Source organism: Boleophthalmus pectinirostris, unplaced genomic scaffold, assembly GCF_026225935.1.
Source record: "Boleophthalmus pectinirostris isolate CB_2022bp ecotype Guang Dong unplaced genomic scaffold, ASM2622593v1 HiC_scaffold_10, whole genome shotgun sequence".
NCBI classification, from domain to species: Eukaryota; Metazoa; Chordata; class Actinopteri; order Gobiiformes; family Gobiidae; genus Boleophthalmus; species Boleophthalmus pectinirostris.
The window spans coordinates 12137633-12164995 of NW_026570971.1; the positions used below are offsets into that span (position 1 = coordinate 12137633).

The 27363-nt window shown below is 38.1% G+C and overlaps 2 protein-coding genes across 2 annotated transcripts; one reads left to right on the forward strand and one right to left on the reverse strand.

Moving 5' to 3' along the window:
* Positions 1-404: 404 nt before the first annotated feature.
* On the forward strand, positions 405-19969 carry enpep (glutamyl aminopeptidase). The gene is made up of 20 exons (XM_020919664.2): positions 405-1106; positions 4022-4163; positions 4718-4852; positions 4937-5057; positions 5535-5689; positions 7984-8097; positions 8720-8854; positions 9145-9210; positions 9287-9352; positions 10619-10779; positions 11280-11362; positions 12162-12298; positions 13265-13320; positions 13459-13609; positions 14970-15043; positions 15120-15224; positions 16644-16817; positions 18330-18470; positions 19463-19544; positions 19631-19969. The coding sequence occupies exons 1-20, from the start codon at positions 442-444 to the stop codon at positions 19775-19777; spliced, it is 2910 nt and encodes a 969-aa protein (XP_020775323.2). The 5' UTR covers positions 405-441; the 3' UTR covers positions 19778-19969.
* Positions 19970-21035: 1066 nt separating this feature from the next.
* rrh (retinal pigment epithelium-derived rhodopsin homolog) lies at positions 21036-27305 on the reverse strand. Its single transcript, XM_020919305.2, has 7 exons — positions 27194-27305; positions 25527-25717; positions 22568-22667; positions 22340-22493; positions 21472-21640; positions 21221-21399; positions 21036-21141 (listed from the first exon to the last, which is right to left on the reverse strand). The coding sequence occupies exons 1-7, from the start codon at positions 27303-27305 to the stop codon at positions 21036-21038; spliced, it is 1011 nt and encodes a 336-aa protein (XP_020774964.2).
* Between the last annotated feature and the right edge of the window lie 58 nt (positions 27306-27363).

Below are 27363 nucleotides of genomic sequence, written 5' to 3' on the forward strand. Positions count from 1 at the left end.
ATATTTCTGCATAGTTGTATTATTATCTGGGAACTCGTTGTTTCCGCCGACTTTCCACTTTTGCCTTTCCAAGATTTTGTCCAAAACAGCATGAGATCCAAGTGGAATCTAACAGACGGTGAAGAATTTCGACAGACTTTGCGACCAAATATATGGATAATTTGTGCTTGGTATCAGCTTGGGACTTGAAAAATGCTTAGTTTCACGCAATACAGCGGGACACCTGCTGACTCTGCAGTGCATACTCCTAGCAGATGATTTACTAGCATGTACGCGTTGGTGTTACTGGTGCAATCTGACACATCCTTGAATGTCCTCCTCCCTTCTCTCTCCTCTGCCCCCTCCCCTTTGGTCTACTCCACTGTTCTGTGTTTGTCATTTGCACTTACAGTAGTAGTAGTAGTAGTAGTTGTAGTTGTGGTGGTAGCAGGGGTCACCATAATGAACAGCTTGGATTTTGAAAAGCAGGAGAAGCGCTACTGTATTCAAGGCAAGCATGTAGCCATCATCTGTGCTACAGTGGCGGTCTGTTCCTTAGTTGTAGGTCTTGCAGTGGGACTATCCAAGACCTCCAGCGAGACCTCTCCTCCTCCGACTTTACCCCCAACGGGGAAGCCTCCCACGCAGCCGACGAAGCCTCCCACGCAGCCGCCGCAGACTTCCACGCAGCCGCCTCAGCCTTCCAAGGGACCCTGCCTGCCATCCGAAGACTCCACCGGAGACTGGAAGAACTTTCGCTTGCCTAACTATGTCAATCCAGTTCACTATGATTTGCACCTGGAGCCAAATATGGTTGATGATACCTACTCTGGAACGGTGGACATTCAAGTGGAGGTGACCCAGACCACCAAACATTTGTGGCTGCATATCAGGGAGACATACGTGAGCGCGCTGCCCCGTTTGAGGGCCGGGGCGAGCCAGGAGGATGGGGCGAGTGTGGGGGTGACCAGGTGTTTTGAGTACAAGACGCACGAGTATGTGGTGGTGGAGGCGGAGACGACCCTAGCCCCGGGGAACTACGTACTGAGTCTGGACTTCAAGGGGGTGCTCACCGGGTCCGTGGTGGGGTTCTACAGGGTGGTGTACATCGAGGGAGGCGTCACCAAGTAAGTAAAAGTTTGGACACGCCATCTCATGTTTTTTTAGTCTTTATTTTTACTACTTTCATCTCTTTCATCTCATCTTCATCACTACAGGCATCAAATGTATGAAGCTACAGATATAGAAGATATATTGTATTATATATAGTACTAAAGAGAAAAAGTAACATAACTCAACAAAGAAAAGGGTTGCTACTCTGAGAATTTAAATATAAAACATTTTTTTAAATATATGAAGTAAACTTATCAAATATATGAAGTAGGAAATTTGCAATTTTGTAGCAAAAGGTAAATGTCTTCTGTATTAGCACTGGGTATCATTAAGAAGTTGTCGATACAATACATACCTCAATACAGTGAGCTTTTTATTCAGTACGATACATTTCAAATCGATTCGATATGGTTCAATAAAAAATAAAGACTAAATCATGGCTGTGATACTAAAATCTTTGTTAAACCACTTCTTATGCAAAGTTCATATGAAACACAAACATTTTAATCATCAAAACAGTGAAAATGTAAAATATGTCGCATGAATGAGTTTCCTTCTTCTAAACAAACAACAAAACTGTAGCACTGTATTTTGTAAAATATAGCAAAAAATACTCTTGGCGATACATCGATACAGCAGTTCACAATATTGATACAGTATCATCACATTAAACAATACGATATATCGATATTTCAGTATTTTTGCACACCGCTATTCTGTATGTATATAAAATGGAGAAAATAGTGAAAATAAAGAAAAAAACATTCAATGAAAGGATGTGTCCAAACGTTTGAAATGTAGCACATTTATTTATCATATTTAGATAGTTATATAATCCATATCCACTTAGTGTTCTTATCGAGAGCAAGCTTGCATCTCCACAAACCTGACTCTTATTTGGCCTTCACCTGCTTGTTTCCATGGAAATGTTGTCTCTTGGCTAAAATCTTCCACAGTATGGCATAAAACTTATTAGTCTCCATGGAGAATGTTCCGAAGTATAGTTTTAACTTTGTACTTTGTATTTCTATGCAGTTATGCTGGTGATGTGCCAGAAAGTTACATAGTGTACCTTTAAAAAAACTAAAAAAACAAAACAGTAATCAAATAAGCATTACAATACATAAATAATAATTAAAGACAAAAATTTGACTAAATATATGAAACAATTAAAATACCAATACCAACAATACCATCAAAAAATAAATAAAAACAATAAAAAATTATATAAAAAAAAAGAAGACATAGATGACCACATAACTCACACTATGTTAAAAACAAAGAGACAAACACTTTTTTTTCTAGTTTAATTAGCTCATAAAACTACTACAAATAAATATGTTTGTCAGTCAATAGGTTTCAAATCATAGGTTGGTAAAGTGTCTTGCTCATGGGTTTCAACAACAAAACTAGCTGGTTGAAGCTTTATTTAAAATGCCCACCTTTTTTTTTTTTTTTTTTTTTTTTTTTTTTTTTAGTTTTTGCCTGTCTAGACTTATTTACATATTTGCTATAGATTATTTGACTTGTTATGAGGCCATGCTTTCCGGTTTTAATGCTTTTTAAAAAAAATTTTTTTACAATTTACAAATTCTTTAAACATATACTATTTCAAATACACTTTCCATTTTTGATTACGCACTTCAAATATAATTCTTATCTCACTGGTTGATTTAGCTTGAAATGTCTTAAATCTAGAGCCTCTAAACAAGCCATTGTAGACATGACTAATATAGATATTTCTTTTATCACAGGCTAAAGATAAACTATAATAACCATCACAATCTTATCACTTATTGTTTCTCTAAAGATAAAGACACAGCTACAAAATCATCATGATCTCAGGTGACAAAATGTTCAAAACTTTGATGAGTCATGAAGCAGCTGACCTAAATGATATACAGTATGGTGATGATTTTAAATGTAGAGTTTGTACCACCGACATAATAACAGACACTTATTCTTACCACAGCATTACGACCGTCCAATCAGAACCTTGTACTCACAGGCATTCATATAGCCATGTCATTTTATATGTGTAAAAACTGCTTATGTCACTGTTTCATAATCTCACATAATAGGTAACTTTTGTACACTGATTGACCATATGAATAACTGTACAAACAAAACCAAGACAGTATGTTATGTAGTATATTAAAAAGGATGAAAAATTGCTGAAATAATGTATTGATATTTAAAGTGTGTATGGCTCTAACACATTGTACCATTATCAGAAGAGAACCAATGTATGTTTTTTCTTTATTTATTTTTTCTGTACGTATAGTGCATTAGCCAGTACAGCATTTATTCAAAGTCATGAGTTTGGCCTTTTATATGAAATATTGTAGTGGTACTCTTAGATTATCTCTAAGATTAGTTCAAAACAGGAATTAATTTGCCTAGATACTTTACAATTGTATTTTCAGTTGAGTGCAGTCAACTTTTTATATATATAATATGTATAATATACCATTGATTTATTGGTTTATTTCTGAAAAAAGTTGTTCTTACTGTGAGTGAGCTTGCCTCTCCACAGACCTGACCTGATTTGTATCATGGTTTGTATTCTGTAGATATTTCAGTAAACATAAGCATTTATTTACATCTCATTTTGATTATCCACTTTAAAAAATGAGTGTGTAGTTAATATTTGAAGAGTGTTCTGTATCACTACTAGATTTATGTATCTGTGCTTTACCACATCTAGTTGAGGTCTAAAATGTTCCACAGCATGGCTTTAAATCAAAACGTAGAGCACTACAATAAAATGTGATTTATTATATGACATCTAGAGTCACTGACATCTCACATTAGATGTTCCGTTGGGTTGGTCTGGGTGACCTTACGCCATGTGATTCTCGGCAACAATAGCCTGTGTGACTTTGCCCCGGCTGTAAAACGTGTCATAAATCATCCTTCTCATCCACAGAAAGATCGCAGCCACCGATCACGAGCCCACCGACGCCCGCAAGTCCTTCCCCTGCTTTGACGAGCCCAACAAGAAGGCCACATACACAGTGTCCATCACCCATGACAAGGCCTACAAGGCTCTGGCCAACATGCCCCAGGAGGTACGCTGCTACATGTGGAAGGAGTGGTAGGAGTAAGAGGAGTGGTAGTTGGAGTAATAGTAATAATGCCTTACTCTTGTAATGTGCTTAACTCAGTGGTGGTCAATTACTATTGTAGCCGCAGCTGCCCTGGGGCATTCACAGACACGCCACATTCATACTAGGCAAGGTGGGTGAACGACAGAATTTGGTCAAGGCAAGAATCGAACCTCTGACCTTCAATTTGGTGGTCAATGCTCTAATCACTGAGATACAGGGTGTAGTAGTAGGAATAGTTAGAGGTAAGAGTAAGTAGTAGTTGTAGTAGTTGTGCTTGCTCCTCCTTGCAAACTACACTTTGTAGTATACAGTCATTAATCAGTTTTTGTAGTTAAAGGTTTACCAGACAGATAAGAACAGCTTAGATGTCTCACATAATAAGTGTGTTTTGCTAATTCCTCTTGAAATGCATGTACTTCTGTACTTCTACCATAAAAAAGTTATCATCTACTTCAACTTCAAAGCAGAGGAAGTGTGATAATGTGCTTCCTGACAGTGACTTCTGTGTGCTGCAGGGCGAATCAGAGGTCTTACCTGGAGACAAGCTGAAGACCTCCTTCATCAAGTCGGTCCCCATGAGCACCTATCTGGTCTGCTTCGCTGTGCACCAGTTTGAGTCTGTGCAGAGGATTTCTGCTAGAGGAATACCTGTCAGTTCACTACACAGCTAAAACGATTTCAGTATTTACACATGAAACTTAAACCTATAAATGTTTGCTTTCCATCCTGTACAGTTAAAGATCTGGGCCCAGCCTTCTCAGCTGCACACCGCAGTGTACGCTGCTGATACTACCAAGATCATCTTTGATTACTTTGAGGAATACTTCAACATGAACTACAGCATCTCAAAACTTGGTAAAGGGATTCCCTCTTCACAGGGATCATATTATGATTTGATTTGGATTTTTAAAAATGTTTTTGCATTGACATTTCTGGTTTTAATTTGTTTAGGCATTAGTAATGGGTGATATTTCAGTAACAATAATCAGACAATGACAGTTTTGACAGTCCAAAAGAAATAAACTAAAATGTAGTGACCCACCAAATTTTAACACCTCATTGTAACAATCCTCTTTCTAACAATACAAGACATTAATTTATTTTTATTGAAAACGTATGTTAGAGTCTACTTGGCCTGCGTCAGAACTAGAACAAGACTGCATGGGAAAAATAAAAGAAAGTACTGTGATTTAATGCTGAACATCATTCTATTGTCTAAAGAAAGAGGTACTGATTATTGAATTTTAGTATCTTGACAATACTAATCCTATCAGAAATCCATAACCAATCATATATTTATAAGTTTGATTCATTGCTGTTCTTTCAATGCAGATAAGATAGCCATTCCTGACTTTGGCACTGGGGCCATGGAGAACTGGGGCCTTATCACCTACAGAGAGACCAACCTGCTGTACGATGAGAAAGAGTCGTCCTCCACCAACAAGCAGAGAGTGGCCAGTGTCATCGCCCATGAACTGGTGCATCAGGTAACACACACAAACCCAGCCCTCAGTGTACACTCTTGTCAACAAACTATCATGTCATACTGTTTATACTAAGGGAAAAGCTCAGTGCTCAATACTGGAATAGTCTGAGTAGAAGTAGAAGTTGTAGGAGTTAGAGTAGAAGATGTACAAGTTGTAGGAGTGGAAGTATTAGTAGGAGGAGGAGAAAGTAGGAATGGTAGGAGGAGTTGTAAGTAGAAGTTGTAGTAGGAGTATAAGTAGTAGGAGTGGAAGTAGAAGTAGGAAAAGGTAGGAGTAGTAGGAGGAGGAGTAGGAGGAATAGGAGGAGTAATAGTACTAGTAGGAGGAGTAGGAGTAGTACTAGTAGGAGTAGCAGGAGTAGTAGGAGTAGTAGGAGTAGTAGTAGTAGGAGTAGGAGGAATAGTAAGAGTAATAGGAGGAGTAGTAGGAGGAGTAGGAGTAGTATGAACAGTAGGAGTAGTACAAACAGTAGGAGTAGTACTATGAGGAGTAGGAGTAGTAGTATGAGAAGTAGGAGTATTAGGAGGAGTAGGAGGAGTAAGAGTACTAGTAGGAGGAGTAGGAGTAGTACTAGTAGGAGTAGAAGAAGTAGGAGGAGTAGGAGTAGCAGGAGTAGGAGAAGTACTAGTAGGAGTAGCAGTAGGAGTAGGAGTAGTAGAAGTAGCAGTAGGAGTAGCAGTAGTAGGAGTATTAGGAGGAGTAGGAGGAGTAGAAAAGCTCAGTGTTCAGTACCATAAAAAATACATAAAGGCACTTGTCCTGTGCAGTAAATTCATATTTTTTCTTGTACTTGGATTTAACTATAACTATTTTATTTTTAAAACAACTAAACAACCACTTATATTGTACAATCACTGCATAAAAAGTTGATTACCAGTCAACTACTGTCAAATTACCTTCAAATTTACAAGAAAGCTTACGAAGTCCAGAGTCTAAGAGTCATGGGAGTGTGTTAACTTTATGCTCTGATATGGCTCTTTGTCAGATACGAACAGATGTGAAGCCAGGAGACAGTCCATTAAATGTTTATGGACCTTTTCAAAGCCAAATGGATAACAGGGCTGCAGTAAAAAGCTAGTGAGTTACTGCGTGGGGCCTTGAGATAACCTTATAACAAGGAAACTGATTTTAAACACGATTAGGAATGACTACACAAGACAAGTGAGTGGTTTATTTAGTGTCAGTGCTCTATAAAGGTCAAAAGGGTGGTTAGTGGTAGTAGGCTCTGGAGGGACAGTCTGCTGTGATTGGTCATTCAAAGAGATGACATTTAAGAAACAGTTTAAGTTATTTTTATGCACAAAAAAATCACACAAAACACACATTCTTACTGTTAGATAGATGGATGATACATGGAGATAGAAAAGTTTAATACTTTGGCACATTCCAGGAAAAGCAATAACATTTCCATGCAGATAAACAGATGTTGGACCCTCCACCAGAAATGCGACCTTTAGGGTGAACATAGATTCTTAGAAAGCACAGTGGCTACGTCCGTGCACCTTTGTTGTTGAATATGTTCATGTATGTCTACAGCTCATATCAGTCAGGTACATTTATTACAATGTGACATCAAGTCTACATTGTCTGATAATGTGAAACAGTATGCTGTTAAATGTTAATACTGTTAAAAGCATTTAACAGTATTCTGGTGTATCATTGTGTTCTTGGGCAAGGCACTTCACCCTCCATGTTTGTTTGAATGTATAAGCTTGAGTGTGTGATTAGTGGTGGTTGAGTATGACTCTGAATTGAGATCTACACATTATGAATCTGGAATAGCCCTCTCTGAAAGCATTCAGAAAAAGCAGAATGTCATGACAATTATTCTAATCTAATTGGTCAAAGCATTACAACAGCTGAGCAAGCCAAAAAATCTAACTTTTGTTACATCCCGTTGAGAGAAAAACACACACACCCTGTTCACAAATGCACAAAGCTCTTCCTTCTGCATGTTTTTCACAAAGAATATGAAGTACATCTGTCTGTGTCACTATGTTTTGGTTTGTTTGGGCACTTTTGCTTCTACACAAACCTCAATGCTGCACCGTGATTGGTCAAGCCCACCCAATCACCTGTACAGTGAGCACATGCTAAGATGGATTCTCGTGCGTTTGCGAACACAAAATATCAATGTGCATATAATGTAAGTGTTCAGACATAATAATGAAAACAAAATTCCAGTTCTTGGAATGGGTGCAATTATTACACACCAACTAGACTATAATGATATAGTTTATGAGTATTAATAAGTACAGTTGGATAGACTGACACTGTGCCTGTTTATTCCCCAGTGGTTCGGAAACATAGTGACCATGGACTGGTGGGACGACCTGTGGCTGAACGAGGGCTTCGCCAGCTTCTTTGAGTATGTGGGCGTGGAGCAGGCTGAGCCCACCTGGGGAATGGTGAGTCACTGCCCTTCTGTCATTTATCAAGCCCCTGAGACATATTAATATTTTTACTTAAATTACACTATTTTCTGTTCTATGTTATGATGTTGTTTTTTTCATCCAAAACATACACAGTTTTGTTTCATTCACACATGTTTAACACACAAACCTGCATATTTAGGCTGAGTTCTTGAGCTCTCAAACAGAAAACCCTCTGTTCCACCTTGTGAAAACCCTCTGTTCCACCTTGTGATGTCATGTGGCAATACAGAAAGTGCTCCACTGTGTTTTTAAACTTCAAACACCTTTACTAGAGTCATCTGGATAACATCACAAGGTGGAACTGAGCATTTTGAGATTTGCCTTAAACCTCATAAGAGTCAATTTTATATTATTTATATATTATTTTTTATTGTTTTCAGTACTCTAAAAATCTCCACAGAAACCAAATAGAGTTAGTTGGGTCTAGGGACCATGAAGTCTTTAAAACTCAGAAATTACATATTATCTCAGCTATAGTTTTTATGTTGATCAAAATAATACAAAAAATCTACCCTAAATATATAAAGTATTTTCATGGAAAAAGACACACAAACATACACTGCCCTCTTGAAACTTTGGGTTTTTCATTATACAGCGAGACATCATGATCATCAGTGATGTCTTGCCCGTGATGGAGGACGATGCCCTGCTCTCCTCTCACCCCATAATCGTGGACGTTTCTACTCCGGCCGAGATCACTTCTGTCTTCGACGCCATTTCATACAGCAAGGTACTAATGCAGACTGATGGTTTGAACACAATTGTATGATTAAATGGCCCATATTGCTCTGTTTTTTATCTGTTATATCCATCCAAAACATACCTGGAGTTTTGTTTTCATTTATTTCATTTTATTTTCTTTCATTCACATGCATATTTCAGCTGAGTTTTTCTCACAAACTGAAAACGATCCATACACCTTCATTAAAATAATTTGGATAATTTCAGCCCTGGATTTTCCAATCTCTACTAACCAAAAGGTAAAAGGTAGCTATTAACAATTTTTTTTTTCCTCCCCAGGGTGCTTCAGTGCTGCGAATGCTGGAGGACTGGATGGGCAAAAACATGTTTAGAGATGGTTGTCGGGTAAGTTAACTAACAGTACACAAAATAAGTTGAGTCTTTATTTCTATATATATTTCTAAAATATTTCTCCCATCAGCAATACTTGAAGGATTACTATTTCACAAATGCCAAAACTGCAAACTTCTGGGCGTCACTTGCAAAGGTATTGTTACATTTATAATAATATACAATTTGCCATTTTAGCATAACACTGTATTAATCCGTGTGAAAGGATCTATATTACATAGTGAGAACAAAACCCCCAATTGATTTGTGTTTAAGAAGTTTCACAGGGTCTTTTGTATTAAGGTTTTGCGTCTGCATCACAAAAGCACGTGACCTGTTGTTTATGTCGCCATTCTAGAGGTCAAACTATCTTTCTCGACCAATGCGTAGTATTTGTGTGCGATAAAATAAGAAGGACGCGCTATGTTGTCCTCACTTTTGCTGGCATGGAATCTCTCCCTCAATTTCCACTGCCTGGGGTAGCTACGGTTCTGATTTTGACCTCCATTCTACTTACCCTGGCTGTTATCAGGAACAGATGTGATATCTTGGTGATCAACAAAGATCTCACGCATCCCGCTGCAAAATATTTATAGCCTCTAACCCCTTGTAACTTTTCACTTCTTTGGTTGGTGTAGGACGATGTAGAATTAATTAAGTAGTTATAAATATCTGGATATTGGAGGTTGGGTACAGAGCAAGCGCCAGAATTACGGATCTATTCCACAACCCAGGAGGATGACTTCAGCATTATATCTTTCTAATGATGGCTGATCTAACAAGCTGGCAATGTCGGACAGTTTTATGTTGTTTGCGCTCTTTAAAATAGCAATGATTATTTTGTAGTAACTAAACCTAACCTTGACCTCCAGTATGGCTGCCAAAACATTAAGTCACCTGACTGCCACGTCACACGCAAATCCTTAATATTGCTGACATTATACACTTTATTCAGGGACTACTGCAATTTGAAACTTATTTTTTAACTAAAAATTAGATATTATGCTTTCTATCATGTTTCAGTGTTGTTTCCTCATCAAAACCATGCCTGAAGAGGTTTTAGATGTCATCCGTGCATGTTCGAGTAATCTAGGGATCTCTCCAGGGCCCTATTCATACCCTTCTGATGCTTAGCTGTAAGATTCTGTCCAATGCTCAGCTCACAAGCCTACGTCATCCACGTTTCAACACAGCAAATCTTCATAAATACACAAAAGCATGATACAAAACGATATACTACTTCACTTCACAAAGCTAAGGTGATGTGCAGTAGTTTCATTAGCGGGATGCACGCTGAGCAACACAATAAAATGCAACATGGTGATCTAAATATGTTTTGTGGTAGTAGTTAATACCCCTTAGAAGCGTAATATCCCCTCTTTAGTCTCATCTCCAGTCTAAACATTCAAAATCACATTCTCAGGCGAGCGGTCTTCCCGTTGCGGAGGTGATGGACACTTGGACTCAGCAGATGGGATACCCAGTCGTGATGCTGTCTGTCACCGAGACAGCGGCCAAACTTACCCAGAAACGCTTCCTCCTGGACCCCAACGCGGACATCAGCCAACCCCCCACTCCTCTAGGGTAGAAAGAACCACAGTACCTTAAATTAACCTAATAATTAGTTTGTAGTTTTATCAGGGGTGTAAAGTAACTCATTAAAATACTTGAGGTCCTTTAATTAAGTAGATTGTTATTGTGTTTTTAAACCTGTATTTGTGATTGAGCAACATTTTAGTTTAATTTTTATTAGTTACATTTAAAATTATCCAAATCAGCCAAATTCATTCTCTCACTGTTGTCTCTGCTCTTCTGTTTACTCACATTGATCAGACTGATTGACAAGAGCGCTGAGAATATGTAGATTGTGATTTAAAAGTACTTAATTGTGTTTAATTTGTTAGGATTTCTGTTGTTTTCAGGGAAAAAAAATCCCCCAGCCCTAAGTAACTTTACTTTTTAGTTAGTTTTTTACATTTCAGCGTATTTTTATTTTACTTAGTACAACTGTTTAGCCATGTAAGTACTTTTACTTGAGTACAAATTTACAGGACACTGATTTTGATGTATCTTTTTATTTGCAGGTATAAGTGGACAATGCCTGTGGAATTCCATGCTATAAAGAGCAACAGGGACTTCATGGCAATGTTTAACAAGACAGAATCAGGTACTATATTTACTGTTACGTAATGGAACATGTTTTGCATCGTTTAGTGAGGGATCTCATTCAAGTTGCAAATGTTAATAGTGACATTGTGAATACGTTTAAAGGTGCACCATGTAACTTGTTGGTTAGGGGTCTGTCACCTGCTTGTCCACAGTAGGACATTAAACAGTTCTACTTTACGTTTATTCAATTACAGGTGGTTTTATAGTTCAAAAATACCTAGAAAAACAGGTATTCTGTCTGACTCCACAGATCTGACCTGTAACGTGGTCTTGTTTGGTCTATGTGAAGACAGAAAGGTTTAGGGCCTGTTTGAACAAGAAAGCTTACGACAGATTTTATTGGAAGTGCCTTTTGTTTAGATGGAGACGGCTTTTTTGAAGCTGTAAAAATGCAAATATTTGAAACCACCCTCCAGAGTGGAAAAGTTGAATACGCTCCACTGTAGGGTTTCTGTCTACACTGCCCAAGACACAAAACTCTAGTCAGATCTGCTCAGGTCACGAAACAAACGAAACGGATGGCTTGCATACCCAATCAAATTCCACACACATTTGCATCACTGTATGCTCGCAGATTTCCTCATGAAAACGCTCGTCTAAACGCGGAATAAAAAGTGAAGACACGGCACCACTTTTGCGTCTTCTGTTCAGACCGTCATCATATAAACGTAGCCTTTATCTGTACTGTGAAACATTCCAGACAAAGCAATAACATCCCTATGGCGACAAGCATTTGACAGACCCTCAACAACTTACAAGTTACACAGTGCACCTTTAAATGTCGTGTTATCTTTCAGAGCTCGTGGTGCCTCCGTACTCCTCTGCGGTGGATGGGCTGTTGAAGGTGAACAACGACCACATTGGCTTCTACAGAGTGAACCACGACGAGCACGTGTGGACCTCCATCAGCCAGCAGCTCCTCTCAGATCATACAGTAAGATGGGCTTAGTTTAAAAATGAATGCCCTGATAACTGAGTAATATAACAAGCATACATTTTACATACATTTTACACATAATGTCACTGCTCCAGAACAAAATACATATTGATGCTATTTTACATCATAAATGTCACTCTGCGTAACTTTTCTGATGGAGGGTCTTTCACGTGTTTGACAATATAGTGAACTTATCGATCTCCATGGGAAGCAGGTGACTGTTTTTCAAGCTATTTTTGAGCAATAAAAACACCCAGAATTCAATAAATGCTGCTAAATAAATAAGTTTAATGCCATGCTGTGGAACAAAATAGAACCGGAGCATGAACGTAATGTCATATACGAAATACCCTCCATGTCCTACAATAAAACATACATTGGAGAAACAGGGAGGGCGTTCAGTACATGAAAAAAGGAACACAGAACAGAATGCGAGAAGAAAATGGGGAAAGCGAAACACGAGCAGTACAGGAACAACCCAAATCGGCCTTCGCTGACCACTGTAAAAGAGAGAAACACATTATGGACTGGGACGGAGCAAACATCATCGGGACAGAGGAAAACGAACACCGTCGCTGGATTAAAGAGGCAATCGGATAACAGAAACAGGCCCATAGGACTATAAACCGGGATGAGGGGTGCTTTTCTACTCTCACACACCTGGGATACTGTCCTGAGGAAATCGGAATGCAGGTGGCGCTGTTGTCCTGCCTCCACTGATAGGAAGACAGCGCCAAATCCTGTTTAAATCAGCTGAGCAGACACGTCACAGCAACATCACGTGACTACTCTGACGAAAGTGTTAGGTATGAAAACAACACGGAAGACCAAATTAACTTCATTGGACTATTGCAGGGAGACGATAACACCTTCATGGAGACAGACAGGTGGTAGGCCCTCCACAAGAAAAGAGACATAGTGTAACCTTTGTTTCTTTGTTATACATTTTTTATGCTTCTACAGGAATTTGATGCAGCTGACAGAACCAGTTTTATCGATGACGTCTTTGCTCTTGCAAGGTTAGCCGTTTTCAAATTCAAATACTTTTAAATTTATCAATATTGTAAATTGTTTTTGCAGGTATGTTTAATCGTTTTTACATATAACTTCACTTGAATTTCTGTTTTTTTTCTTTTTTATGCGGTTGTGTTCTGAAGGGGAGACATCATAGACTACGGAAATGCCTTTAACCTTACCCAGTATCTGACCAATGAGACGGAGTACATTGTGTGGAAGACTGTGGCCACTTCTATCTCTTATGTCCGGGAAATGCTGTCAAATAATGATGCACTCTATCCTAAGTTTCAGGTACAAACATTTTCAAGTTATTCCTTTTACATAGTTGAATTTCTCAATGTTCATATTTACTTTATGACTCTGGTCCGATAAGCTTACCGAGATCATGTGATTAGCTTTTTCAAATGTAGGCTGTTTATTTTATTGGCTTGCTTTTATTATATGCCTATATTATGCTTTTTTTATTTGTTGTAATGTTTATTCCTCATCAAAAACGTACATGGACTTTTGTTTTGTTTCACATGTTTAACACACAGACCCTGCATTTCTAGGCTGTGATCTCTTCCATCTTGTGATGTCACGTGGTAATACAGGAAGTGCTCCACTGTGTTTTTACACTCCATACACTTTCACTAGAATCATTAGGGTAATTTCAGGTCTGGATTGCCAATCTCTACTGAACTAAAGGTAGATGTTAACTTGAAAACTACCACAACAATGTGACATCAGAAGGTGGAACAGAGCATTTTGGTTTTTGAAGATGCAGACAGAATAATAATAATAATAATAATAATAATAAAGGATTACTCAAACATATGTGAATGAAACAAAACTCTGGGTATGTTTTTAATGACGTAACAACATTATAACACAGGCCTGGTCATTGAAGAGCTCCTGAGCCACATACGACCCTTTGGTTAACTCTGATCTGCCTGTTTAAGATCATTTGAAATTACAAAATAAACATATTTTATCATTTTACCTCATGCATGGACTAAATCTGCATTGTGTTTACATTCGAGGTGTTTTTATTTAATGACATTTTTTGTAAGGCAACCTCACAATGATTTTTACTAGGACTGGGTATCATTAAGAAGTTGCTGATACATACCTCAATACATAGGCCACGATACAATACATAAAGTGCACTTTCGATTTGATACGGTTCAATAAAAAATAAAGGCTAAATCATGGCTGTGATACTGAAAGTCTTTTTAAACCACTTGTGCAAAGTTCATATGAGAACCACACATTTTTACTAATCAAAATTAGTAAATGTGTTACAAAATTGTCAAATGTGTTACATTTCTTTCCTGTAAACAAACAACAAAACTGTAGCGCTGTAACAAAATAATTTAATAAAATATGCCAAAAAATATGCCACGATATCAATACTGTATCATCACATTAAACGATACGATATATCAGTGTTTTTGCACACCCCTACTATTTACTGCTTTTTATAAAGAAATACAATTATAATTATACAGAATTGAGTTAAGCACTTTGGCCTTAACAATATTTTCTGTTTCTCATGTGACCCCATGAAAAAAATAATTGCCCACACCTGTTACAACATGCCTTAAATCTCACCAGGATCCATTTTGTGTAATATAGGACAGTTGAAAGTTGTGCTGTATTTTTGTTGCAGAAACTCTTCCGAAATCACGTCACAGCCATCGCTACTAAACTGGGCTGGGAGGATGTGGGAGACCAGAAAACCAGGTACCGTGTGTGGAGATTGTGGAGTCCACTGCTGTCACTCTGTCTCCATGGTGACGTATGTACCGTCTGTGGTCAGGTTGCTACGGGAGACGGTCCTGGGCATCGCCTGTGGGATGGGAGACGATGCGGCGCTGAACGAAGCCTCTCGCCTGTTTGACCAGTGGATCGATGGGACACTGAGGTATTCATACACATACATTTGCATTTGTTACAAAAAGCATAACTCAGGTAAGATAAACGAGTGTAGTAGACAATCCATCACAATGAAATGTAACCAGAATTAACTATTTTCTTTAATAAGGCCTTAAAATCCATCTACCATATTTTTCGGATTATAAGTCATTCCGTAGTATAAGTCACACTAGCCAAAAAATCTTTAATGAAGAAGAAAAAACGTATAAGTCGCACTTTTTGGGGGAAATTTATTTTATAAAATCAGAGACCAGGAACCGAGATTTCAGACTGTTAACGTCACATATGAACAGTTCTTCAGATAACTATAGCATAATCAACAGAACAGAACAAGTTTACCAAACTCTCCATCTCACTCCAAATCACTAAATCCATTGAATTCTTCATCCGCTGTGTCACTTCTGAGCAACTCCGTGACCTCCAGAGGTAAACTTCTGCGTAGCTGTCATCAAACTCGGCATCAGCTCTAGATAGAATTATTCCAGCCTTTCTGAATCCTGACAGGATGGTTACAATTGTCTTTATGTTTGTTTCAATTCTAAATTGTCAGTGTTACAGAAGTAATGGTGCGATCGACTGACATGATACCAGACAGGACCGTGGCTCTTTCTCTTTCTTCTGCAGCCGACATGCGCAGTAGAGTGTGAAGTGACAGTGGTACAGGAGCACACAAGCCTAGAGCCTCTCATGGCTGTCACTGTGAACATTTTAACATATAAGTCACACTGGAGTATAGGTTGCAAGTCCACCCAAACTATGAAAAAGTGTGAGTTATAGTCCAAAAAATTAAAAGTTGCGATGACTCTAATCATAATGTATCATAATAATTATATTTCTTAGTAGTAACTGAGACCCAAGTTATGGTCTCTTGAAGATTTATAGTCAAATACCACACAGACATGTGAGGAACTGCTTATCAAACCACCATTTACTTTAAACTAAATCTACTCTGTAAGGCTGTCGTCACACTTGTCCTGGTTTTAGTCCTGGCCTAGCTTGGTGTAGACTTGGTTTGGTTCTTTTCCAGTTCTGGTTTAGTCATAGCCTAGTCCAGTGCTTGTTTAATTCTTCACACCAAGTACCACCTATGAAAATATTTGACCTATTTGACCTATTTCTGGTCTAAGCAGGACTGTTCTAAAGTAGGATTATACAATTTCCATGTAAACCCAAAGAGGGACACAAAAGATATATGGATAAATAGACTCTAAATTCAACAAATATTTGAACTGCAGAGGAAGTACAAGTAATACACAAGCTTATCACAGTTTAAAATCACTGGTTTGGTCCAGTTTAGTCTCAGTTAAGTCTTAATTTTCTTAAGTTTGATAGATTGATTAATAGATTGTTGATCCTGAAGGAAATTCAGACGTAAAACCTAACATTTTGATTTACATTTGCCTTGCAGTAGCGTGGCTGTGAACCTCCGGCTGCTCGTCTATCGTTACGGCATGAAGAGATCTGGGACTGCTGCAAAGTGGGAGACAATGTTCCAGAGATACACCACCTCCACACTGGCCCAGGAGAAAGACAAACTTCTGTATGGACTGGCCTCTGTGGAGGATGTCAATCTTCTCTACAGGTAATGTAAGCCTGACCTCCTGATATACAGTATTTGTCTGTCTTGTGTGGTCAGTAACAGGTATTTGCTCATAGTGATGTTCATATTTTAAAATCTGTCATCATGTAATTTGTTGTATTTCTTCTGATGATTATGTACACACATGTTTTTCATTGTAATTTATGAGTTTTAAAGACACATCTGCTGCACTGAGGATGAACTGGGAGTGACACGCTAAAGCAGCTTTGAAAATATTGGTGGTATTAGTAAAATTTTTCAGTAGAAAGAATAGAGTAAAAAATGTGTACTCAAGTAAAAGTGTAGTTACATGGCTAATGATGTACTCAACTACAAACACAAGTACTGCTGCCAAAATTGTACTTAGGTAAGTTAAAAGTATGCATGAAAAATACTTCTTAGAGCACTAGATAATAGTTAAAGCAATTTTAGCATTTTAACATTTTAGATCACAAGTTAAAACTAAATTTGATCAATCAAAAAGTGTAAAATAGAAGGGTATAGGTATAGAAAGGAGCCAGCTGTCTCTTGAGCAAGTGAGACTCGGTACTACACAGTACTCAGTAACCTCTATGATTTAAAATATAACTAATTACAATTACATGGCTAGAATTATACTTGATTACAAGACTAATACATATTTAAAAATCTACTCAAAAAACTACAATCACCCCAAAAATCTACGAAATTACATTTATTAAGTTCCTCCCCTGCATTTTTTATACTGATAAATTAATCAAAGCTGCACATCGAACTTTAATATCTATATTCACTAAGGGTGTAATGATATCCAAGTCTCACGATACAATATCACGGTATGAAGCTGATGGTACGATATTCATTGCAATATCTTGTGAAAGTTCACAATATGGGGAGGGAGGCTCATGATTAGGGATGTAACAATATCCTAATCTCTCTGTACGATTTTTTCATGATATACATCTCACGGAATGATATTTATTGCGATATTTTGTGGAGGTTGTAATTCAATATATTGTGATGGTCCACGATATTATTGTGAGAACTTTGACGATACGATATCACGATATTTCAGTTATTGTTACATCCCTAATATTCACACCAGTTTGTTGTCCATCCTTACTTAAAACCTTTCAATTATTGTCATGGAGCTTAAGACATTTAAAGGTGCGCTGTGTAACTATGTCACCTGCTTGTTTCTATGGAAAAGTCACTGCTCTGGTTGGAATGTTCCACAGTATGGCATTAATCAGCTCTACCTTACATTTATTAAATTACAGATGGTTTTATAGTTCAAAAATACAATTCTGACTGTGAGTGAGGTCGCCTCTCCACAGATCTGACCTGTAACTTGGTCTGGTCTGGTTTGGCCATACTGTGAAACATTCCAGATAAAGCAATAACATCTCCAGGGAGAAAAGCATCTGATGGAACCTCCACCAGAAGTTACTCAATGCAACTTAAAATTTTACACGATTCACTTTGAAGACATAACAGGATAACAGAATGACAGTGTGTTCTTCGTTTGCATTGCAGGCTGCTGGAGGCCTCTAAAGACGAGAGCGTGGTGCGCAGTCAGGACCTGTTCACTTTGGTGCGCTACGTGTCCTACAACCCCCTGGGACAGAGCATGGCCTGGGACTGGACCACTCTCAACTGGGACTACCTGGTCGACCGGTCAGTCTGCACACTCACACTAACTCATTGTTTCCCTAAGACTGGGTCGCAAGAGATTTTTTTTTTAGGGTCGCTTCGTCACAATCTGCATGTAGGTCTGCGATTTACATTTCTGACACATGAGAGAGCAAGTGAATATCCAGTCCTAAGTAGGGCCAGTATTTCTATGTGTATTACTTTCACTACTACATACATGTGTGAATTGGGATTTTCTGTGCTTACAAAAATGAAGACAAAGCACAGAAACAGACTGAAAGCTGCACCTGTTCTGAATGCGCTACAAAAATGCAGACAGGCCCACCTATCTTATTAAAAATGTTGAAATGTTAAGACATGTTTTGTGTCATTTCTAATCTTTTTGGAATTATTTTATTGACTATTTTGTTCCAATATTGCTGCTTCAATTGAATTTTGAAAAGAAAAAAGAAATGGGCTAAATTTAATGTCCAAATAGGCGACTTATTGATCCTTTTATTGCTGGTTCAGTGACTGTTTTTCATTGTTTAAAACTTGAGTAATACTAATTGTTCAGAGAGACATGATCATTAATGGTCAATCCACCTTTATTTAGTGATTTATGAATAGTGTCTATTGACTTGGGTCTTTTAAAATATGCGTCCCTAGAAAAAAGTTTGGGAAACACTGTGTTAACTGCTAACATGTTAATTGTAGAGCAGGGTTGCCAGATATTCAAAAAAGTACACTTTACACACTTACACACTTTAGAGAAAAATACCAAAAATAGCAACCCATGCTCCATTAAAAATAAGCCGAAAAGGAATGAGAAACACAACATGCACTTGCCAGAAGTTGCAAATTCTTTTCCAAAAAACACACAAACCCTGTGGCTGGAATATTTTTTCTGTAACAAAATATTTCCTGTAGACAAGGTTCATGTATTTTTACATATGGAAATGTACCACAAAGAAATTAAACTTTGCTATGTCTGGATGCATTTGTACTTATAATATAAACACTGTTGTTTCTCCCAGTTACACCATCAATGACAGGAACTTGGGCCGTCTCCTGGGCTACATCAGCACCTCGTACAACACAGACTTGCAGCTGTGGAAGGTCAGACTCAGAATGTTTTGGCTGCATTACAGTCATGTGCTCTGCTCCCAGTCAAATAAATATTGTATTGTTTTTGTGTATTGCAGATGGAACACTTTTTCAAGATGACACCAAACGCAGGGGCAGGGGAGATGCCCAGAAAACAGGCCCTAGAGACGGTCCGGAACAACATCGAGTGGCTGCGCCGTAACCAGGACGAGATCAAACTATGGCTGGACAACAATGTGGTATAGTCACAACACGGCATAGGCCCAACTTACTGAACTGGCACTGGACTCATAATCTGCACCATTTTATTTACTTTGTATTGTATATTATGTTGTACTTGTGATTCTGTATTGTTATGAGTAAATTATGTATCAGATTAAATATAAGTCTATTTTATTTTTTGTATGACATTTGAGGACTGAAAGATTTAATCATTATTTGGCACTTTTTAATGTAATGTATATTAAATGTAAAGTAATTTATGTGAAAAGTTGCACTTTTTGTTTTCTGTGAATTATGATACAAAAGACAGTTGATGTCGGATGACCACTGTGTGTAGTACACAATTAAAATGATGACATTACTGTAATCCCAGGCTTGTGTCTTGTGTATGTTGGGGCTGGAGCTACAAATAAAAATACACACAACATGAAAATAACTGCAATGATAAGAAGAGATTAAAGTAAAACTAAACACACCATCAATGCTCGATACAGACTTACACACTATAATTTCCTTCATCAGTTATATCTAACTCCAGAAAAAATAAAACAAAACCAGATTTTTCTGATCTATGATTCCGATGTTCTGTAGATTTGGGCTCTTTCTTCCATTGCACCTGGACATGTGTGAAAGTAAAAGGTTTCTGGTTGGATTTTTGCCAAGCCTTATCCACAACCACACAAATTTCGATACCTCTGAATCCTAAATTTTGCCCACTTGGAAATTTTGAGAAAACAGAACCATTAAATAAACACCAAATAAAAGTTTTAGAAATATCACTGGCAGTGGCAAGAAAATGCTTTGCAGTCACATGGAAGTCTGATTTCCCCCTACGCATAATATGAGGATACTCAGAAATGAACAGCTGTGAGCCTTTGGAAAAGATCACTTACAGACTCAGAAAGGCTGTGAGACATCTTTGTTAGAATATGGCAGCCTTACTTGGATTACGTGAATGACACTTCAAGTGACCTCTGTGTATCTGTCTGAACTAATGGACTAGAGAATGATTGTGTAAAGCATCCTCCCTGCTGCAAATATGACACAAGTGTTTTCACATTTTATTCCCACACTAGTACAAGTACTGCATCTTATCATATATGTTATGTGCTTGAACACATGGCACAGCCACGGGGATTTACACAGTAAATTCCACAGCACATACAGTATAAGAAGTACACTGACAAGTACAGGAACTGTTCAAATAAAGTCAGAAGGAGATAATGCACTTCTACTATCTACTACTCTACAAATCTTTCTCTACTCATTCACCCAACGGGTTTACTGGGTCAGCGGCTGTTGGGAAATCGCCATGGGAACCTGAGTGTTTATGGTCACTCTCTGTCGGGTCTGGCACCGAAGCATCCCTATGATAGCTCGTCTGAACCTGCAGAAAGAGCACAAACAATCCATTATTTAACCATAAGGCTAATATTTAAACAGCAACACACGCCAATCCAGCTCACTTTTTGTTGGCAATGACATAGATACAGGGGTTGTAGAAGGTCGAGGACTTGGCGAACAGGGGAGCGATGATGGCCATGGGAGCTGGGATGGTTTTAGGGTCACCAAAGGAAGCCCACAGACACACCATAGAGTAAGGAGACCAGGCCACCAGGAACATGATGATCATCACTATGGACATCTGCAGGAGAGGAGTGAAGACCGGACATGCTTTCTACATGAGGCGATATATTATATGTTGATCTTGATCTACCTTAGTGACATCCATCTGATCAGACCAGTCCACATTGACGCTGTCCAGGCTGTTTGTAGCCTTGTACCTCTTGACAGTCACAGACACATTGTAGTAGCAGTAAAACATGACCGAAAGAGGCACCACAAAGTTCACCGCAATCACTGCCATGGTGTAGGAGATGAAAGAGCTATGAAAACAAGTACAGTCACTCCTGTAATATTTCTGGATCCATGGCATGCATTTCACATCGCTTACTTTACTTTTGAAAGTGTGGGTTAAATATCTGGCACCCTCTGCTGGCAACATGAGGGAGTGGATAATTTTAAGTTGAAGGTTAAAGTAGCAGCATAACAAATAGATGCTCAAAGTAAGAGCAATTTAACTTCTTGGGAAATGAGTTGAGACTGAAAATAATGGCATAACTTACACATTTAAGTGGAACTAAACACTAAATAAACGTCCTACTAAACTGTGGCATTTTCATGTCATTGTCAACTGTTCCCTGTCATTCTTTGGCAATTTCACTGTAAACTAGGTTAATTTGCGGGCCACTGGAATTTCAAGTACTACGTGACATCACACAGGACTGCTCGGATTACAGCCTCTGATTACAGTGGCAGAGTTTGAAGTGTGGATATATGTCCAGACCCCGCCCCTCTTCTTCCCTACTACTACTACTACTACCCTTCTACTCTTTTCTTTAGTTCTCCAGGTAGTGCCCAGTTTAGCAGCTCTATTTGAAATGTGGTTGTGGGAGTTTAGGTGTTTAGTCTCACTTTAAACAATATTTCTGTCTATATGTGACAAAATGTGAAAGAAAATATGCAAATTGACAACATGTTTAAACATTTTTAAAAGTGCTCCTCCTTCCTGACTGGAGACTTACGCATCATTGTTTCTCCAGTTGATGGTGCATGTAGCTCCGGTGGGGTCAGGAGCGTAGCCAGCCCAGCCCACGATAGGCATGGACGACCAGAACACTGCGTTCAGCCAGGCAGCCGCGATCAGGAGGTTATACGAGCGCATGGTCATTTTCTGACCTGGGAAATAACATAAACATAACACAGAATGGCTGGCACAATATGTACTTGATAACATTATTGTGTGGCCATACCTATATGTGGTCTGCAGATAGTTAAGTATCGGTCAATGGCCACCACAGTGAGTAGGCCGATGCTCGCCATGCCAAAGAAGATGTTCAGGGCTGCGTAGATCTGGACGGAGACAAATAAAAAGTCTAATTGACAAATGACAATGTTTACGATGAAGTTAACTGACTCATTTTACATAGTACAGTTGCAGCATTAGGCACTAAAGGATCATTGAAAATTGAATGACCACTGAAGTACAAAAGTGCAAAATATTGGACATGATGACTAAGTTATTTATTTTGTTTTTCAAGATTATTATCCAATCAGAATGCAGAATTATCCTTACACAATTCTATGTTGAAATCCAATCGATTAAAACCTAAAATGCCTCTCTCTGATCTGAATGGTCACTACCTAAACCCCAGCACCTATAGCCAGTTATGAATCAGTGCTAGTGCGGCCTCTACAGCTTAGTGAGGGAATTCTGGAGGTTCTGAGCTTTCACATGAGGCATGTCCATAAACTGAGAATTTGTATGTGTTCTTTATCTGCAGGTTAAACATTGGCAATACAAGTTCAGTTGTGATTGTAATACATTTTTAAACTGAGAGCACAGGGAAATTCGAGCTTTTTTAAAGAAAGTATTGGACTATCATAAATTAATAGTTGTATTCATTATTGTGAGAATGTGACCTTTGACTGCTCTTTGCCCTCAGATCAATAAAACACAAATGAGAGAAATCAAATAGTGATAGATTCTAACCTCGTGTGAGTGAGTGTGGCAGAAACATGGCTGGAAAATAAGGAATCTCTCAAATTTGGGCCCCAGAAAGCACTATTAAAAGGCCCAAATATGCTTCATTTTAAAAGTATGCATCTACGAAACAGCCTGTGTGGATTTGTGCTCACGTGGCGTTGCATTGTTCTGAAAGACTAAACTGAACCAAATAATCTGCCGCAGAGTCCACACATGGGCACACGCTGCAGCTCACGGCCAGCTTTAGCCTCTTGCCCATGTGCTGGTGTGTTTGTTTAGCATGTGGAAATGACATAAGACTTTAAAGGAGCAGGATGTAAAGTCTCATTGTGGACTAAAAGGAATGCAGTCACTTGATGAAATTACGTCACATTTGCGATTCCACCAGAGGAGCAGGCAAAACAAAATAATATGCAATGAATAGGCTAATCTCACTGATAAACTTAGATCAGGCAGGTAGTGATGCATATTTAAAGGTGCATTGTGTAACTTTTCTGGTGGAGGAGTCAACAAATGCTCCTCGCTGTGGATATGTCATTGCTCTGCCTGGAATGTTCCAAAGTATGGCATTATACCTTTCTATCTTCATTAAGATCAAGTTACAAATCAGATCTGTCTGTCTGTTTTTCTAGGCATTTTTGAGTTATAAAACCACCTGTAATTGAATAAATGTAAGATAGAGCTGTTTAATGTCATACTGTGGAACATTCCAGGCAGAGCAATGACATATCCATAGAAACATGCAGATATTGTACACCCAACAAAAAAGTTACAGTGGAACTTTAACTCTTTTGTACTTGTTTTTTATGCACCCTATGGCGAATATTTTTTAGGAATTTACAGTAATTCTATATGCCTACAACAAATAGTTATTAAATACTGTCCAATAGTCTGCAGTAATAGGCCTGCAATACAGAAATACCAAAACGTGTACATGGAAAATAAAGGAGAGAAAAATCTAAAATCAATTACCTCTGAAAAAACACACACATGCAAATAACTGCAATGATAGGAAGAGATTAAAGTGGAACTAAACACACCATCAATGCTCGATATAGACTTATACGCAGTCATTTCCTTCATCAGTTATATCTAACTCCAGAGAAAATTCATAAAACAGATTTTTGTGATCAGTGTTTCCATGTATTTTCACAAATTGGGCTCTTTCTTCCATTGTATCTGGTCATGTGTGAAAGTAAAAGGTTTCTGGTTAGGCTTTTGCCAAGCCTAATCCACAATCGCACAAATTTCGATACCTCTGGATACCAAATTTTGCCTTCTTTTTGAGAAATCTGAACCATTAAACAAACACCAAATAAATGTTTTGGAAATATCATTGGCAGTGGTAAGAAAATGCTTTGCAGTCACATGGAAGTCTGATTCCCGCCTACCCAGAATACAATGATACTCAGAAATGACCTCTGTGTATCTGTTTGAACTAGGGATGTAACAATAACTGAAATATCGTGATATCGTATAGTCAAAAGTCTCACAATAATACCGTGAGGTGTCACAATATATTGAATTACAAGTAGTAACAGCTTATAAACATCGGGAACTACAGACAACATCAAGTTGTATTCTTTTTACTTGAATTTTTGGGATTATAACAGAAATAATTCACACCAAAAGCTTGTCAGGGTATTTTAAAAGCAAAAAAGCATCCTATTTACAATTATATCAGCCTCTCCAAAAAAATAAAAAAATAAAAAATGCAATACCATGAGAAGCATATCGTGATAATATCGTACCGAGAGATTTGGATATCGTTACATCCCGGTTTGAACTATTGGACTACAGAAATCTTGAATGAATTATCCTCCCTTTTCTTTTTCTTTTTTTTTTTTCATTTGTTTTTTGTGTATTGCATATTCCAAACTAAAAAGCAAAAATAAAACACTGAAAAAAGTGGAACTAAACACTAAATCCACCTTTAGTGTTTTATTTTTAATAATTTTTGACCAATTTTAGCGCAAACTAGGTATTTTCAGCTCTACTGGTATGCAAAAACATGTTAAAAGCTGAGCTGATGTGCTGCTTTTAAAGCCCACTGCAAATTCCAGTGCTACGTAACATCACACAGAACTGAACCGCACTGTTCCAGACCCCGCCCCTCTTCTCTCTCGCTTCCCTTCACGCCTCCAGGTTCTGCCCAGTTTAGCAGCTCTATTTGAAATGGGGTTATGGACTGTATGTGATGATAAAAGCTCTGACATTTGACCAACCTGGCAACCCGTGTACCCAAACTTCCAGCTGCCATGGAGGTCAGAGGCCGCGGACATGGGGTAGCCGATCCCCGCCACCCCGATGTCTGTGAAGGCCAGGTTTATGATGATGATGTTGGTGGCCGTGCGGAGCTCCTTGAACTTCACAAACATCATCAAGACTACGATGTTACTGGACAAGCTGATCACTCCTGGAAAAACAAAAAATAAAATAAAATACAAGAGTTTATGGAGAATAAATTGGTTTGAGATGTTTTAGAACTTCATATGACGTACAGACACTTTCAGTTTCACTTTCACTAATTACATTAAAGTATTATAATAAGGGCAAATTAGCTACATTGGTATTAAGTACATGGCGCGAACAGATAGATGCTTTATAATGAAGACTATACACTATATCAAAGCTAACTTAAGGCTAAACATGGTCTAGAGAAGCCAGTGTGTACTTAAACTGATACTGATTCATCAGCCGGTTTCACTTCGTAGAAACCGTCTGACCTCGCATCGTTAGGATTTGTTCACTCGACGGTCGGCGGGTTCTTTTTTTCATTTAACCAATCGCTGCTATTTGTTTGTGATGTATGTATAACGTATAATGTATGGGATAACATGGTATATTATCCTAAATCCTGTAGGAAAAAGTGCAATAACGTCTTTCCCCTTGATAAAATTCACCAAACATTCTCTTTATTCCAGCTTTAAATCCTCAATCTCAGGAATCATTGACAACACAGAATGTATGGCTCTTCACTGATTGGCTGGTGCCAGGACTTGCACTTCTGGGGTTCTTGCAAACCGTCTAGTGTATTTCAATTCCTGACCTAGTCGCTGGAAGGAAATGAAATTGAGTGGAGGCACAAGGTGGCGCCAGCCTGGCTAATTGAAAGGTATTTGAATGTGAAATATTCCTTGTAGTATATTTTTGTAGGATAATTGTGGGCACACATTTTATTAAAGCAAGAAAATGTACGAATAAACAAATGCATAATTACTACAAAAACACCAGTACCACTAATAGGAGACACTCAGAGTGTGAGACCACACTTCGCTTGGGGGATACTCAAGACAAAAAAGGATAAGAACCACTTGTCTAGCTGAGTAAACCATGGATAAGGACTAACCGAAAGGAGGACAAAACCATGGAAAATCTGTCTTTAAATAACCAGAAAGAGTTTGAGCTGCTATAAGATTGTGTAGTATAAATATGACCTGAATAATCCTTTCCCAGTATCAGTGGACATAAACAAAAACATAAACCCATTTAATAATACTGAAGAGTTAGTTGGTACTAGAATAGTTGGCAAAAATAGAAAATTAAGTAGGTGCATCAACAAAATAAGTGATTAAATGTATTAGAATGTTTTTGTAGAATAATTATGTACATGAGTATTACATTATCAAGGCTTCAAACAACTAGTATCTACAACTATTTGTTCAGCTCTTAAACAAACTAGTTCAAGGTTCTGAGCTGGGGTCTTTTCAAGATCAAAAAAGACAAGTTTGCTATTATACAGTGATATCTTTTGATTTTAAGTCAAAGTAAATTATTAGTGTTGAGATATATTTTGCTTCATAAACAGTACTAAAAGTGTAGTGCTTGTAGAAAAACTGACTTTTTGTTGTGAAAAATTACAAACATTTAACACATCCAGTATTGGCGTTACCTGCTGTGATGAGATATGCAGCCACTATGTTATGCTCCAGTTGGGTAAAGGCACTTTTTCCTCCATAAGGCACAGCTTCATCAGAAATATTGAGAGCAAAGTCCAGCCCCATCTCTTCAAGTCCAAAATCAAAAGAAGTCACCCTTAAAAATAATAGAAATCAAAATCCC